This window comes from Anolis carolinensis, chromosome 1, assembly GCF_035594765.1.
Source record: "Anolis carolinensis isolate JA03-04 chromosome 1, rAnoCar3.1.pri, whole genome shotgun sequence".
NCBI lineage: Eukaryota > Metazoa > Chordata > Lepidosauria > Squamata > Dactyloidae > Anolis > Anolis carolinensis.
This window is the reverse complement of record NC_085841.1, coordinates 109,299,307-109,315,572: the sequence shown is the minus strand read 5'-3', so window position 1 is coordinate 109,315,572 and position 16,266 is coordinate 109,299,307. Positions and strand designations below refer to the sequence as shown.

Below are 16,266 nucleotides of genomic sequence, written 5' to 3'. Positions count from 1 at the left end.
CTGCTTTTTGTTGCTGCCAACAGAAGATATATGTTGCGCATTGACAAATTTTACACATGTGTGTTACTAACAAGGTGCTACGTCATATGTGTTACATTTTCAGCTGTACTAATTAGGATGTCTTGGTCTCTGTTTATCATCTTTCAGCTTTCTAGCTGTTGTAAAAATTCCTTGTTACTGTTGATATACTTTTTTTTAGTACACCTAGGCATAATTATGGATATTTCTCAGGTTTTAGGCACCTATGACTTGCTGTATGTTGTTTGGTCCTAGTTTTTGTCCATGTTATAGTACAATATAGATCATTTAGGTTGCTGGGCATATTTTAGGGGATTGTCTTCATGCCTGTGGAATGAGAAATGTCAGTTTCAACTACCTAGTTACAAGCATCCCATTTGAATCTGTTGTACTTAAAAATTCAAATGCTATTCATTTAGACCCAGATTGTTGTTTAAAATAAGAGGAACAAGTCACATGGAATATGAATAATCCCATTGCATTCACTTGGTTTAAGTTTAAATAATATGATCTGGGTTCAGTTAATGGCTTCTGTAGCCACAAAATGCTTACCAAGGTCTCATCATGGCTGCACAGTATTTTCAACTACAGTGCTACACAGAAATGTTTGGAGACAGACTCAAATTTGCTTCCTTTTATTTACTGACTTATCAACTATTATCAGCAAAGACTTTTTCACATTTTGGTTATCACTGCAAATTGCATAAATTCCTATATTTTTCAGTTTCACAATATGCTTAAATTTTTCTCTCTGTGGATGCATGCATTCTACTCATTGCCTTCTATGAGTCAAAATGCTCTGGACATACACAAAAATGCCTCTGAACAGGGGCATAGATTGCAAAATAAATACCACAGGAGTGTTAGCTCTTCCCTATGCTATCCAAAACTCCATAGATAGATACATTTGGCTGGAGTTATCCTTAAAAATATACCTGTTCTGACAACTTACATACAAATTCAGTTTAAGAACAAACCTACAGAACCGATCTAATTCATAACTTGGGGACTGCCTGTATTGTGCCTCATCTGGAGTCCTGCATTCAGTTCTGTGCACTTCATTTTAGGGAAGGTATAGATTAGTTGGAGAAGGTTCAGAAAAGGGCAACAAGGAGAATAAGAGGTATGGAGAACAAAACAGAACAGGAAGGGTTGAGGGAGTTGAGTATGGTCTGTCAGGTGAAGAGAAGAATACAAAGAAGATAAATTTTAATTGAACCTTTTGACAATAAAAATGGTTCAACAATTAAACCAATAGCCCGCAGAGATGGTGGGGTCTGTTTCTTTGAATGTCTTCAAAAAAATGGCTGAAGAGCTACCTCCTGCAGATGCTCTAGTTGAAATTCCTGCATTGAGCAAGAAGTTGGACTCAGTAGCCTATGGGGTCCCTTCCATTTCTGAGTCTATGGGTGCACTACCTAACTGGAGGAACTGAATCTGTAAAATATACTGTACTGGTGGGTGGTACAAAATCCCGTTCCTGCTGTGTAATGTGGATTTCTCCTAATCGTATAAATGCAGATGTAGACTAACAAATTCCAGTATACAAAATCATAGATATATGGTCATTATGAAAAAAAAAATCAGCTTTAGTATGTTTTGTCACTTCCTGTTTATGCAAGGCAGTTTTCTGTTGAATATTCACAAAAAAACATAAATGAGTTAAAAGTCAACTCATCCATATTATCATATATAAACTCTACAGATAGTCATAATTATTTTAGGGCAGATGAAGGGGATGTTTTGATGTATGCAGCAGATGAAATTTGGGAGTATAATTTTTTGTTGATAAGTTGGGTAATGCAAATGTATAGGTCTCACACTGAATTGTGTATAATGTAGATAATTTCACTTTTTGATTTGTTTTTTTTCCCTTCCCAGCTAGCTGTCAGGTGGTTAGAACACAACTGCCGATATCAATATATGGATGAACTTCTCCAGTATGTTCGGTTTGGACTTATGGATGTGGATACGTTGCATACCGTAGCCCTCTCTCACCCTCTTGTCCAAGCTAGTGAAACTACAACAGCCCTTATCAATGAGGCCTTGGTATACCACCAGAGCATCTATGCACAGCCAATTTGGCAGACCAGAAGGACAAGACCTCGCTTCCAGTCAGACACTCTTTACATTATTGGTGGGAAAAAGCGAGAGATTTGCCGAGTTAAAGAACTTCGATACTTCAATCCCGTGGACCAGGAAAATGCCCATATAGCAGGGATTGCAAACTGGAGTGAACTTGCTCCCATGCCAGTAGGAAGAAGCCACCATTGTGTTGCTGTGATGGGAGACTTCCTTTTTGTAGCAGGTGGCGAGGTTGAGCACGCTACGGGCCGCACATGCGCAGTACGGACTGCTTGTAGGTACGACCCTCGTAATAATTCTTGGGCTGAAATAGCTCCTATGAAGAACTGTCGAGAACATTTTGTACTTGGAGCTGTGGGTGAATATCTCTACGCAGTAGGAGGCAGGAATGAACTGCGCCAAGTTTTACCTACAGTGGAGCGATACTGTCCCAAGAAAAACAAGTGGACGTTTGCTCAGTCTTTTGACAGGTCCCTTTCATGCCATGCAGGATATGTGGTGGATGGTCTTCTATGGATATCAGGTAGAAATTATTCCACATACAACTTGAGGAACTGATACTGTCATTTGTGTTAATTTGGGGTAATATATCTGGGAAAGGTTTAGCTTGGTGTTCACATGACATCATGGAGGGGAAAGATGCGTTAACATGATTAAGAACAAGGGTGCAACAAGGAGGTTGTATAAACAATGGTGGGTATTTGTAACTCTCCAGATGGTATTGCTGCAGCTTCCATCCTCTCTCATTATTGGCTATGCTGGATGTGGCTCTCATGAGTTACAGAAATAAAACATTTGAAAGGCCACAATATCTGCCCCTAGAATGAACGGATAACCAAGGGGCTATGAGGATTGCCTGAGGATTGTTGTGGGTGCTTTCTTTAAAGAACAAGGCACTGTTACAGTGTAAATAATAGCAAAATCCTGTTTGCTGACAAACCATTTAAATAAAAGACCAGGCAACAGGAGTGGAATGAACTAAGGACAACTTTTATTAATTAGTTACCATTTATGCAATTTGATATGAGAGTGGCTGAAGCGGTCAGTCACCCTTGACTCGTGCCTCCAGACCCCCCTGGGCAAAACACCAAAGCACCTAAGAGCAATCCCTGATTAACATGGTTGCTCAAAGGTCCAGCACGTATACTAGAAGGCTAATCAAAAGGTGTATGTCCCCAAAGCCGCTTTGGCTTATAACTAGGGCAATATTTCCTGGATGCCACAGGAGCTTTTTTGCCCATTTATTATGATGATCTCTCACAAAGGGGCTGTGCAAGAGCATTCAGCAATATGTTGTATGTTGTGCTAAATTCATAAAGAACTTCAAGACAACTGAGGGTGTGGAGATGCTTGGGGGCAGGACTTCAGGTCTAAAGATAGCTTGTAAAGATAGCCTTTGGAGACCTATAATGAATGTAGGAATAGGAGTGTATTTTCCAAATGAAGAATGGTTTGAATATATTTCTTTACCTGCTCAGTGGAACTGTTAGAGTATATGGATAGAGATGTGCTCTGAAAGTTCTATTTAACAAGAAAAATGTACAAACCATATTTTGTAATGGTGTAGTGATTTCTAATTATTCCCATAGTTTTTGCTACTGCTAGAATGGGGCTCTTACTACAGCTTCTCCTTGGAGAATGCCTGAAAGCCCACTTAACACCAAAATATTTTGTTTAGGAACGATAGTATAAGGGGCTTTAAGGATGATTTCTCCATCATTTTGCCCACTGGACAGTATCAACAGGGACATTCCAGAAGTACATTCTACAGCAATATTGGGTGTTATTTCTGAGGCTTTATAGTACATCAAATTTTGCAGTTTCTGATAAGTGTTTGATATGGATGTGCAGCTCATAAAGAAGAGCTGTACAGTATTCTTGCTTGAAATGTGAGATATTCGGATAAAATGGTCATGAAATGCACTAGAACCATTAGAGGTTTATATTTAATGATCTCATTCTGAAGGAGTAAATGTGATATAGGCTAAAACGTCCAACACTTGAAGGGAAGAAAATACTCTAGCCTCATTCACTCAATTTTTCAGGACAAATTTTCCTTTTCTTATTTTTGCCTTCACATTTTGGCAACCTTTTAAAAAATAAAGCAAAGTCTGTGATTAACCTGCTCTTTTAATCTGAAAGCAAATGCAAAAATTGCACACAAGGCTAGAGAGGAGGGGGTAGCTGGGAGGGCAGGCAGGAAGAGAGGATTCTTTGTAGATGAAGTTGATAGGAATAAATTGGCTTAAATCCAAGTACGTCAAGCTAGCTCATTCTGGGATAATTAAATGGAAGAATTTCCAAAGTATCCTGAAGGTTCTGCAGCATCAGTACCCAACCGCTTGTATACAAACAGCAGAAGCCCCTTTGTTGTCTAAGCAGCACTGAGGTAACTGGTGACACATAGTTTGTTATGCATTGTGGCGGATTTAATAGCTGTTTTTGCTGGGAGACGTGCTGGAACCATATAGACCCAACCTCTGGCTGTGGCAGGATCTTGTTATTCCTGCTGCTGTGGCGCTGGGAGCCAGTTCTGTAGTTGGCCATGTGTTTGAAGGCTGCATTTCTGAAGGGTCTTTAAAAAGTTAAAAATACATAAATTAACTACAGATATGTAGAATAAATTAAATATCAGCTGAAACTAATTAAAAATTAATTCCTCATTAAGTATTATTAAATTACAATTCCCCCCACTCATTATTAACAAACGCAAATTCCTTTCTTATCCCTGATTCATTATTGTTAAATTTGTATTTGTATATACATGCAATTTAACTTTAAAGGTACTTCCATTTTAGTAGCAAATTCTGGCTCCCTGCCCTTTGTGACTCATAACTTAATACTTTCTTTAGTGTTTGTTTTCTTAGGTAAAGAATATTCAGAGGTGGTTTGGGCAATTCCTTCCTCAAAAATATAGCCTACAGTATGAATACCAGGTACTATAGGTCACTGTTTCTTCAGCTGTAGATCCCAATCCCAAATGGGGTCATTAGTGGGGTTAGGAAAATTTGGCAACAAAGGTGTCTTGACCACCAGCCATTACACATCTGTTTATCAACAACATGCAGTGTTTACAGTGGACTCTTCAGAAAATGCTTTAGCTTTACTCCACATAAAAAAGGGAAATTAGCTTGTTTAGCAAGCCTTGCAAATGCTGATTTATTATCAATTAATATTGAATTTTTAATCTATTTTACATACCTATATACCTGGGGTCATGTAAAAATTTATCAGACAGAAATGGATTGTAAATGGATTTTTTAAAAAGATGTGCTGTTAAGTTATATTTAATTTCCTAAGAAAATCTTGTGAAATTCTTGGGGGTCACCACAAATCAAGAGGCAACTTGCAGACAAGCTTCATGTTTTGTAATAATAAAGTTGCTGGAGGACTACAGCAAAACAGGATCTTGACTAAAGAAAGGTTGTATATCAATCTAAACAAAGATTAAAGATTCCTATGAGTTTCCTGCAACACTTGCTGGCCATTGTTTTGGGAGAAAAAACTTAGATGGAACTTTAAACCCATCTAGCAAATACGTTCTTGACCATCTTATATTTTCCTTTGGGAAGTTAGTCTCTCCGTTATCATGCTGTATGGTGCTGTGTGAAATCGTTGAATTGCTGCAAACTGAATTTGAAATGTTAAAAGTTTTTTTGCTCAATTATCTCAGAGGCACAGGAGAGGAGGAGGCTGACTCCCACCCTCCCCTGTAGACTTACATAAAGGCAAACTGCTGCATCTTCTCCTAGCTTGCCTGTTCTTACATCTGCCATGCTCACCACACTCTGGTATTAGTTGGTGACATAGGGTGACACCGTTTTCATCTGTGAAATGTTGAGGTATATGTACAATAAATAAAGACAATGGAGCCAAGCACACTACATACCAGTAGATGATATTTCTGAAATTTTGTCTCACTGCAAACCACATTTTTGGCTATAATGTCTTTATTTCCCATGAATATAGGTAACAATTTCTTACATTGCACAAAACACAAATAAAAGAGTACCACTAGTGCAGTTTTAAAAAATAAATAAATAGGCAAACAGCTAGGTTTTTTTTTAAAGGAAGCAAGCAAACAGTTTTTTATAAACAACCGAAGTATGGCTGCCCACTCGGTATAGTTGCTTTGATAATGTTTATGCTAAATCCAGTAGTAAATCTATAGAAGCATTCAGAAATGAAGGAAGGTCAGCATCAAAAAAGAAATGGATCCAAGCTCCAAGAAGGAGGGGATGAATGCCTGGAAACACTATGCTCTTCTGTTACAGCATTTTATGGCATCAAACAGAGGATACAAAGTTGATGGACCACTGGAGCAACATCTGCAGTTTGCTCTTATGTAGCGCAATTATTTATCTCAGTAGTTATATAAATTTAGCCAGCAATCAGCAAACCATTTTTTTTACAATCATTTACTGATACATTTTTCTCTAGATGGATTTGAAAGCCTATGAGCTATTTACAAGTTGCTTGACTTCTAAAATACTTTATTATATAGACTTTATTTTTAAATGCATCTTGATATCATCTTTCTGCCAGCATTATCATCCTCTTTTTTCCCTTTTGGAAAGCAGCACAGAGAAGTTAAAGCAATTGCCTTTTTTGATTGTCCCATTTTATGATGGAAAACATCACTTTTTCTGGCACCATTTAAACTTTTATTTCTCCACTATTATTATTTTTGAGGCATTTTATTTCTATTTCTCTATTGCCTAAAGTATTCTTAAAGTGGTTGCTCAAGGGGGCATTATGGGCTTGTTAAATGTGAATTTGGGTAGGATGTTAACACCCCCTCCCCCCCTGAAACTTTCATTATAGCACTTCAAAGTTAGGATAAACTTGGTTTGGAAAATTGATGCTGATAGGAAATGGCATAGTTAATGGCAGATGAATCTATAGAAAGCTGTTAAGATGCATATTATCCCCCTGGGGAGAAGGTGGGGAGAGCAAGAGGAGGAGGAGAGGGGCCAGAACTTCCAATCTATAAAACATACTTGTTGGCGGAGCATCTCCTCTGTCTCTTTCTCTTTCTGCAAATGTGTGATTGCAGGGGGCAGTGTAGCAGCATGTGGCAGCCAAATCTAAGAGCAGACAAATCAGCTTGATGACTTTCAAAGCCAGGAATTCTGCTGGAGGCAAGGGTATTTGATCTGATGGGGAGGGAGGCTGGAGGGGAGGGATTAAAACATATAGAGACTGCTATTAATTCCAGTTCTATTTTTGTGTAGTCAAATCTGTATGCAAATCCATAGCATCTCATTTTGGTAGATGATTCGTTTAAAAAAGAAAGAAAAGAAAGAGAGTAGAGGGGCAGGATGCAAAGGGTATGCCAGGGATATTAGATGTGCATATGACTATATTTCAGAAGAAGGGACTAGCAAACCACTTCTGAGACTGTCTTGCCTAAGAAATTCAGTGAAATTCATGGAGTTGCCACAAGTCCGTAGGCATCTTGAAGCACATACTCACATGTATAAAAAACGAAACCTGCATAAACCTGTGTCTTGGTTACAAAGAAATGCATGCTGTATAGCATATGATGGGGTAAGCAATGCATGAAAAGAGCTATAGTTCTCTTAAAACGAGACTGCATGGGGAAAATGACTAATTTCATTAACACCAATGGTAGGGAGCATAGCCTTGTTGACAGGACCTGAAGAATCTGGATTTTGTGACTTTCAAAAATAAAAAGTCTGAACACTTGAATCAATGTGGGTACATTATTGTCCCTCAATTAGATTCAATGGGAAAGAGTAGGGACAGGAAGCTGTTGTCCTCCAGATGTTTTTGTCTCTCATCACCAATATCCAGCCTAGCCAACGATGAGGGATTGTCTGAGTTTCAGTCTCAAAACATCTGGAGGGCCACACATATCCACCTCTAGAATAAAGGACAAAGAAATCTAGAAGGTAAGAATTGGCCAGAGTAATATTTTCTAAAGACATGATAAAAATTATGTAATGTTTTCTAATGATAGGTAATTTGCACATCCAACTGTGTTTCATTTTACTATATCACTGTAAATATTTGTTACAGGAGGAGTAACAAATACAGCACAATATCAGAACAGGCTAATGGTGTATGATCCCACACAAGTAAGTTTATATCCTACAGCTATTTACTTGGTATCCTTGAAGTGACTGGCTTGACCTTGAAGGAACTGGGGGCGGCGATGGCCGACAGGAAGCTCTGGTGTGGACTGGTCCATGAGGTCACAAAGAGTCCAAACCAACCGAACGAATAAACAACAACATTTACTTACATGAAGAAGTCTTGGGTGTCAACAATGGCACTGTTATATTTTCATTGCGAGTTCTAAATTAGAGGTCCCCACAGTCATGAGGCAAACTTATGCTCCATTCCTCTGTTTGCAAAAGTAGGTCTGCCCATGTCTTTGCTATGCTGACACAGCATCTGTATTAGACAAACCAGCTGTTACTGTAATCTGATTTGAGACTGTTTTTTAAAAATCGTAGCTAAAAAGAGCAACAGTTTGAGGAATAACTAGTTAAAAACAGACGTGAAAACAGATCTGTTCTTTGCTATATTGGAAAAGAAAACTCATGAGCCTAAGGCTACTTTGAGTAGAATTAAAGCTTAGTTTAGTTGAGGGTCTGAATGCAATATATGAAAAGAAAGGAATTCTCTATTGTAGATGTGTGGCCCTTTCTCTGCCCCATAAAATAGGGACATTAGTCTCGCTGGATGAGATTCAAAACAGGAGCTTCCAGGCTATAACTCATGTTCAGGGCTTATTATGAAACAATGTTCATTGCCCAAAATTACAAGTTGGATAAAGAGCCAGTGTGGAGTAGAGATCAGTGTGTTTGACAGGGATGTGAGAAATCCACGTTCTAGTCCTTTTTGAACCATGAAACTCACTGAGTGACCAGGGACTGGTTACACAAAGACTTGCCAGTATTTGTGGGATAAAGTGGGGAGGAGACTAAAGTATCCTGCCTTGACCTCATTGGAAGAAAAGTGACAATTATAATTATTACTATGAAATTGAGCAAAGGCATGAAGCATTTAATCAGGTAACTCCAAGTCATAACACAAACTGTTTGAAAGGTTAGGGAGACTTGCATTCCAAATCTCCAGTGAGATTCAGACTTCCTGGGTGAGCTTGGGCTGGTCATTTATCTCTCAGGCTTGTCTTCCTTGCAGTGCTGTTGTGATTTCAGAATGAAGAAAGTCCATTTGAGCATCCTAAGCGTCTTGAAAGCAAGATAGGATTATATCCTGGAATCCTATATCATGTTTTACTTAACACAACTTTATTTATACTTAGTCAAGTAGCAGAAGCATTAAGAAATCCTGTTAGTGAATTGCAAAGATGCATATGGGGCCCACATATGCAGTGTGCAATGTGCATGTACTTTGCCGTCTTTGCTACATTGTAATGTTAAAGCGGTTCGAATCTGGGGAGTGAGGTGAGTTCTCACTGTTAGCCCCAGCTTCTGCCAACCTAGCAGTTCGAAAACATGCAAATGTGAGTAGATCAATAGGTACCTCTCCTGCAGGAAGGTAACAGCGCTCCATGCAGTCATGCTGGCTACATGACCTTGGACAACGCTGGCTGGCTCTTTGGCTTAGAAATGGAGATGAGCACCAACCCCCAGTGTCAGACACGACTAGACTTAATGTCAGGGGAAAGACTTTGCCATTACTTTAATGTAACAGCAATTCCCCTTTTCATATGCTTATTATGAAACTGCCCAGTTCTAATTCCCACATATGTAAACTCACTTGTGCAGATACAACTGATACAAATTTCAATCATAATCAATATTGATTTATTTAAGATGTTTACATTTTTGCCTGCTGTTAACGTCAAAGGATTAGACTTTGGTGGCAGCCATTTGCTTTATCTGTTATACCAGCTTTTGCCAGATATCATGCATTCTTAATTGTCATCACCAATTTGTGGCTAAATAGTGATTTGTGATTATCCCAAAATGGGCTTGTATGCTAGCATTCCACTCAGCTGTCCTAATCTTCAGAATATACGAAGATGTACTTCCAATAATAAAAGATGCATCTACTCTGTAGAATTAATGCAGTTTGACAAAACTAACTTGTCATGGTTCCTTGCTATGGATACTTTGTTTTACCTCTCTCCTTCTCTGCCATAGTGCTGGTGACTCACCAATCAATAAATTTCAGGATCCCATAGCATTGAACCATGGCAAAGTGGTGCCAAATTGCATTAATTTTACAATGGAGATTAGGACTCCTAGCAATGGGTTGATATTACAGGAAAGGGGATTCCACTTGAACATTAGGAAGAACTTCCTACTGTAATAGCTGTTGAACATTGGAACAGTGTGGTAGAAGCTCCTTCCTTGGAGGCTTTTAAAGAGGCTGGATGGCCATCTGTCAGGGTACTTTGTGCTTTTCTGCATGGCAGTGGGTTGGACTAGATGACCCATGTGGTCTCGTCCAACTCTGATTGATTCCAGATGCACCCATCATCTAGCTGGCCTAATGTGCCAGTTTGAAATGTTTTACCCATTCATCTTTTCTCAGTATTAGCAACTCCCGACCTTGTCCTGAATAAATGTATGCATTTGTGCTTTAAATGCTCAAATGCCCTTATGTTCCAGGAGTAACCAATTTTTCTGCCTTAAAGATCCAGATGCTGCGGCTGGCTTTACCCTGGCCCACTTGAGGCGTTGAGCTTTAGCCTAGATAGTACTCAAATAGTTAAGAAAGTAGAGAAGATGCGTTAGCATTCTTCCAATGAGGTCTGCATCGTGTTTTTACACACACATTCTTTTTAAAAATTCTGCTGGCATATTGCATAGGGTGGGCACTGGAAGGAACCTCACATCTGCTTGCATCTTGCACAGAATCTCAATCACTCTATCATTTGGTGCGAGTGCCTGTTTCTGCACTAGGCTTTTGTGGAGTGCTGATAATGCCTACCATCTGCCACCGAGCACATCGCTACCTGCCAACAGGCAGGCTAGGGTGACCTCTGCTTCTCCACTGCTGATTAGTATTCACACGCTGGCTTATTAGGAATGACCCCACCAGGCCCCTCTGTTTCCTTGCCTTTGCAGTGCTTGGCGGCTTACCTGGCAGTCACTGCTGCGGAGGAAGCTAAGATATAATCAGGGGATGCAAGCAGGCTTTGCAAAGCAGATGGTGTCTATAGTTCTGTGTCAAGGGACTGGACTGTTAATGCAAATATTAATTCCTCCTAGTCAAATACTATACAGCATAATGGATAGCTATACATTATTTTTTGGGGGGGGAATTACACAGAGCAGTTGTTTTGCTGGTTTCGTGCTCCTCAAATGGCACAAAAATAGTTTCATCTTACGTGGATAGGAAAAACATACCACTATAACTTACATAAATGATAGTAAGACTAAGAAATTGTAACGTTTGGCAAGGATGTTCCTAATTAAGGAAGCCTTTAATCAATGTGAGTCTGGTTTAGGCATCGAAATCTAACCAATACATTAGAAGAGGAAGCAGTTATTAGCAGTTATTTGAATAGTGTTTTGAGGTGGTTTTCGGACTTGCATTTGGAAGTATTGTATTTTGAACTTCAGTAAAATCTTGTCCCCTCCCTCCGATATGTTAAAATTAATGAGACCCAGTTTTCTTTTCTCTATATATCTATAGAATAAATGGCTCAGCCGTAGCCCCATGTTGCAGAGGAGAGTCTACCATTCTATGGCAGCTGTTCAAAGAAAGCTGTATGTTTTAGGCGGCAATGACCTGGATTACAACAATGACAGGATTCTTGTCCGCCACATAGACTCCTACAATATAGACGCTGATCAGTGGACACGCTGCAGCTTCAGTATGTTGACAGGCAAGTATTTCTATGCCACTAAAACAAGGGGAGAAAATAATTTCCTACTGTAAAATCTCATTTGTGGGACTGCAGAATATGAGGCCACGGTACATAGGTGGGTCAGAAATTGTGACAGGTCTTGCTCTTCTTGCTATTTCTCAGTGTTATCACTAACACCTCACCTCCAGCCTTTTATCCTGCAGTGGCTGGCAACTTACCATTAATTAACAGTAAGGCAAGAGGACAAGGAGGAGGAGATTTCAAACAAATTGGCCAGTTTGTTTAATGTCAATATCATATGGGAAGTATGCAGCAGTACAGGAACATAACTTGTTTCCACATTTGCATTGTGGAAAGTTCCTATGCTTTTCATAATAGCTTTCTATGACTCATGGTAGGAATAGTAATTGTGAAGAGTAGGAGAAAATATTTTTAAATTAAATACATAGAAGTACTTCATCAAATCTGTGGTAGCAGAAGAGATATTATATATTCTGAGCACAAGCGGGTAATTCTGGTATTTTATATTATCCAGAACATTTATTTATTTCTCATCTATCCTTGTGGATCAAGTGAGAAACAACAAATAACACAAGACATCATAACATCAGTAATGTACTTTAAAATATGTGTCCAGTTCGGTTGTACATTTTTAGAAGGATGAGAACCTACATATTCCATTTAAACAGCTGGTGGCCTATGGTACACTATTGCACCATAAAGACGTTCAAGTTTCCTATGCTTGTGGCTAACACAGACCCATGTTTTTGTTTGTCTACTTAGGTCAAAATGAATCTGGAGTTGCTGTCCATAATGGTAGAATATATTTAGTTGGGGGCTATTCAATTTGGACAAATGAACCCTCTGCATGTATCCAGGTGAGCAATCTAGATGATTGTTTTAGTCTCATGAAATAATTTTGTAAAACTGCCTTTCACAAACATCAGAGACATCTGCTAGATGGGCAAGAGCACTCAAGGTTGATTTCAACTTTAAGAAAATGCTTGTATGTAACCTGCAGGTTTTAACAATAGCCACCATACTACAGTTAAATACTACAGACACATCCATAGATTCTGCATCCATGGATTTAAACGCACACTTTAACAATCCCATCCTAAAGCTTAAAAATGTGATAACCTCACAACTTTGCAGCATGTATAGACCAGACCTAAATCTCACAGCAGGGCAATAATTTAGGTCAATGGTTCTCAACTTGTGAGCCCCCAGATGTTTTGGCCTATAATTCCCAGAAATCCCAGCCAGTTTACCAGTTGTTAGAATTTCTGGGAGTTGAAGGCCAAAACATCTGGAGACCCACAGGTTGAGAACCACTGATTTAGGTGGATCCGAATTACTGCCAGCTGTAGATTTTCCTTCTCTTCCCATTGCACATCCCCTAATATTTTCAGTTCACCTGTTCTCTCCCATCTTTCCAGTCCTATTTTCGAAGTATGGGACAGTTGCATTTTTGATTGCATAGCCATGGAAAAAATAGGTGATGCACTGGTGTTATTATTCATAGGTGCTGCTTAATCTCTCTCTCTCTCTCTCACTGTATACATCTCCTTTGACTTTTACAGGTACTGGATGTTAGCAAAGAAGGAAAAGAAGAAGTTTTCTATGGACCCACCTTGCCTTTTGCTTCAAATGGGATAGCAGCCTGTTTTCTCCCTGCTCCCTACTCTGCGTGCCCAAATCTGCAGCCTTTGCAAGTGCCTCATCACAAGATAGGCACAATGTGAGACAAGGGAGCATGATTGATGGGAGAGCATCCTCATTTGCCATCATTTCCTCTTTGCATCACTACGATGAAGGAATTGTTGCAAAATTCTTCCTTGTATTAAAGTGCAGTAAATGCCAAAAGGAGGGCAGGGTGAGAGAAAGGGAAGAACATAAAGAATGTGAGTCAGGATTAAACTATATATGTACTCTAAAGAAGGAACAGAGCCTATTAAGATGTTTCTCCATCTGGTTATTCGAGCAACTTTTTGAACATTTTCTGGAGTCTATTAATTTCCAAAGGTGCATTGCAAAAAAAAAAAATGAAGTACATTAACAACAATGTGCTATTGTATATCCAGTTGGTTGAAAGGGACCTTCAGCATAGTCTCTCTTCCACTGTTTGTTGCTGCTAGCATTAGATGCTGTCTAGGAAGAAGAACCAAGTTTAAATTGGATGTGTGCAAATGAAACAAAGGGATTCATTTTATCTAGAACAGAAATTCTCGGAATATGGGCTACAACTGTAGTGAGCATGAACTTTTTAAGCCTTGAAAAGGGCTTATTTTGAATGCTTGTCCTTGGTATTAGGAGAACTTGAAAGTATAATTTCTGTGTATTCTCAGCTTTTCTGATCAGCAAAGGTGCTCTTAACCATCACTACTGAGTGCTTCTTACGTTTGCCTTACAAAGGCTAAAGTCATGTCATTGGAATACTTTCCACTGCATAAAAGACAAATATGTGGCAATGTTGTCAGAAGGAAAGTGCCACATAGCAGGGAGGAGGAAGACAGTCAAGCTAGAGGTCGTTGTAAAGCCTTTTGTAGTTTTCAAAATTGTTCCCCATAGAATTAGGAGAGAAGTTGCTGCTTAGAAATAGTACAGCTTGTTAGCAATCTTAAGTTATTAAATCTTCGTACTGATCCAAGTTGTGCTTTCTTTTCCAAACTATAGTATTTAACAGACAATTTGAGGAAAGCAAGTTGTTTTAATTCGAAAACCTTCATTTGTCAAAAGCTGTAAAGAGAAAATAAATTCATGTTGGAACGCCATTCTGAATATAAAGATTAAAATGTAATTAAAGGGGAAAAAAACATTACTGCCAATCCTAATTAGGGAAAGACTGTTTCCCTGATATAATAAAGCTCACAATTGCCTATCTTTGACTTTTCCTTAAAGAGTTATTTAACATAGTCCAGAGATGGATGCAAAAGTGCTATTTTGAATTGTTGTCTACTAACCTTTGTGATTTTCTTGTGGGCCTACAAGCACATGTTTGTGAAGCATTAGTGAAAGACTAGTGCAGACATTAGCAGGAATCCAGCACTGAAAGAAGTATGTGTGGCACAAGCTGCATCTCCCAATGGTATTCCCACAAATTCACGTTTTATGACAGGTGACCCTCCACAATAGTACCATTTCCATGTCAGCAGAGATGTGCCCAGATATTTACCTGTGGCTGGAATTGCTACAACAGGTGGACAACAGCTGCTGCTTTTGGGCTGCAGAATGGCAGCAAGATGCTGACCAGGTATCTCTGTCTATGAAATTGCTGTAGTGCACACGGTAGTGCTGTGGGTTTCCTTGGTATTGGGTGTATAGGTAAAATGTAACTCAAGGAGGCAATGCTTCCCCCCATTTTTAACAGGATATTCACTCATATAACACCAGGTGTGTATATATCATGAGTAGAAACATCACAAGTAGGACTGATGGATATTTGTTGCACTAAAAGAGAGGTTTTATATAGGAACTTGCCATGAAACCTAAAACAACTTAGAATCATAGAATAGTAGAGTTGGAAGAGACCTCATGGGCCATCCAGTCCAACCCCCTGCCAAGAAGCAGGAAATCGCATTCAAAGCTCCCCTGACAGATGGCCATCCAGCCTCTGTTTAAAAGCTTCCAAAGAAGGAGCCTCCACCACAGTCCGGGGCAGAGAGTTCCACTGCCAAATAGCCCTCACTGTGAGGAAGTTCTTCCTGATGTTCGGGTGGAATCTCCTTTCCTGTAGTTTGAAGCCATTGTTCCGCGTCCTAGTCTGCAGGGCAGCAGAAAACAAATTTGCTCCCTCCTCCCTATGACTTCCCCTCACATATTTGTACATGGCTATCATGTCTCCTCTTAGCCTTCTCTTCTGCAGGCTAAACATGCCCAGTTCTTTAAGCCTCTCCTCATAGGGCTTGTTCTCCAGACCTTTGATCATTTTAGTTGCCCTCCTCTAGACGTTTTCCAGCTTGTCAACATCTCCCTTCAACTGCGGTGCCCAGAATTGGACACAGAATGATTCCAGGTGTGGTCTGACCAAGGCAGAATAGAGGGGGAGCATGACTTCCCTGGATCTAGACACTATACCCCTATTGATGCAGGCCAAAATCCCATTGGCTTTCTTAGCAGCCGCGTCACATTGCTGGCTCATGTTTAATTTGTTGTCCACAAGGACTCCAAGATCTTTTTCACATGTACTGCTGTCTAGCCAGGCGTCCCCCATTCTGTATCTTTGCATTCCATTTTTTCTTTCGAAATGAAGTATCTTGCATTTATCCCTGTTGAACTTCATTTTGTTAGTTTCGGCCTATCTCTCTAGTCTGTCAAGATCGTTTTGAATTCTGCTCCTGTCTTCT

At 39.5% G+C, this 16,266-nt stretch overlaps 1 protein-coding gene across 7 annotated transcripts in view; it reads left to right on the top strand.

Moving 5' to 3' along the window:
* The window catches only part of klhl32 (kelch like family member 32), a 105,640-nt gene extending 90,837 nt beyond the window's left edge, over window positions 1-14,803 (top strand). For all 7 annotated transcript variants that reach the window (XM_008119270.2, XM_008119252.2, XM_008119236.2 and 4 more), the window contains 5 exons: window positions 1,900-2,626; window positions 8,146-8,204; window positions 11,746-11,938; window positions 12,704-12,798; window positions 13,504-14,803. In XM_008119270.2, the coding sequence (XP_008117477.1) occupies window positions 1,900-2,626; window positions 8,146-8,204; window positions 11,746-11,938; window positions 12,704-12,798; window positions 13,504-13,665 (1,236 nt within the window). In that variant the 3' untranslated portion in view covers window positions 13,666-14,803. The remainder of the gene's footprint in view (window positions 1-1,899; window positions 2,627-8,145; window positions 8,205-11,745; window positions 11,939-12,703; window positions 12,799-13,503) is intronic.
* Window positions 14,804-16,266: the final 1,463 nt, after the last annotated feature.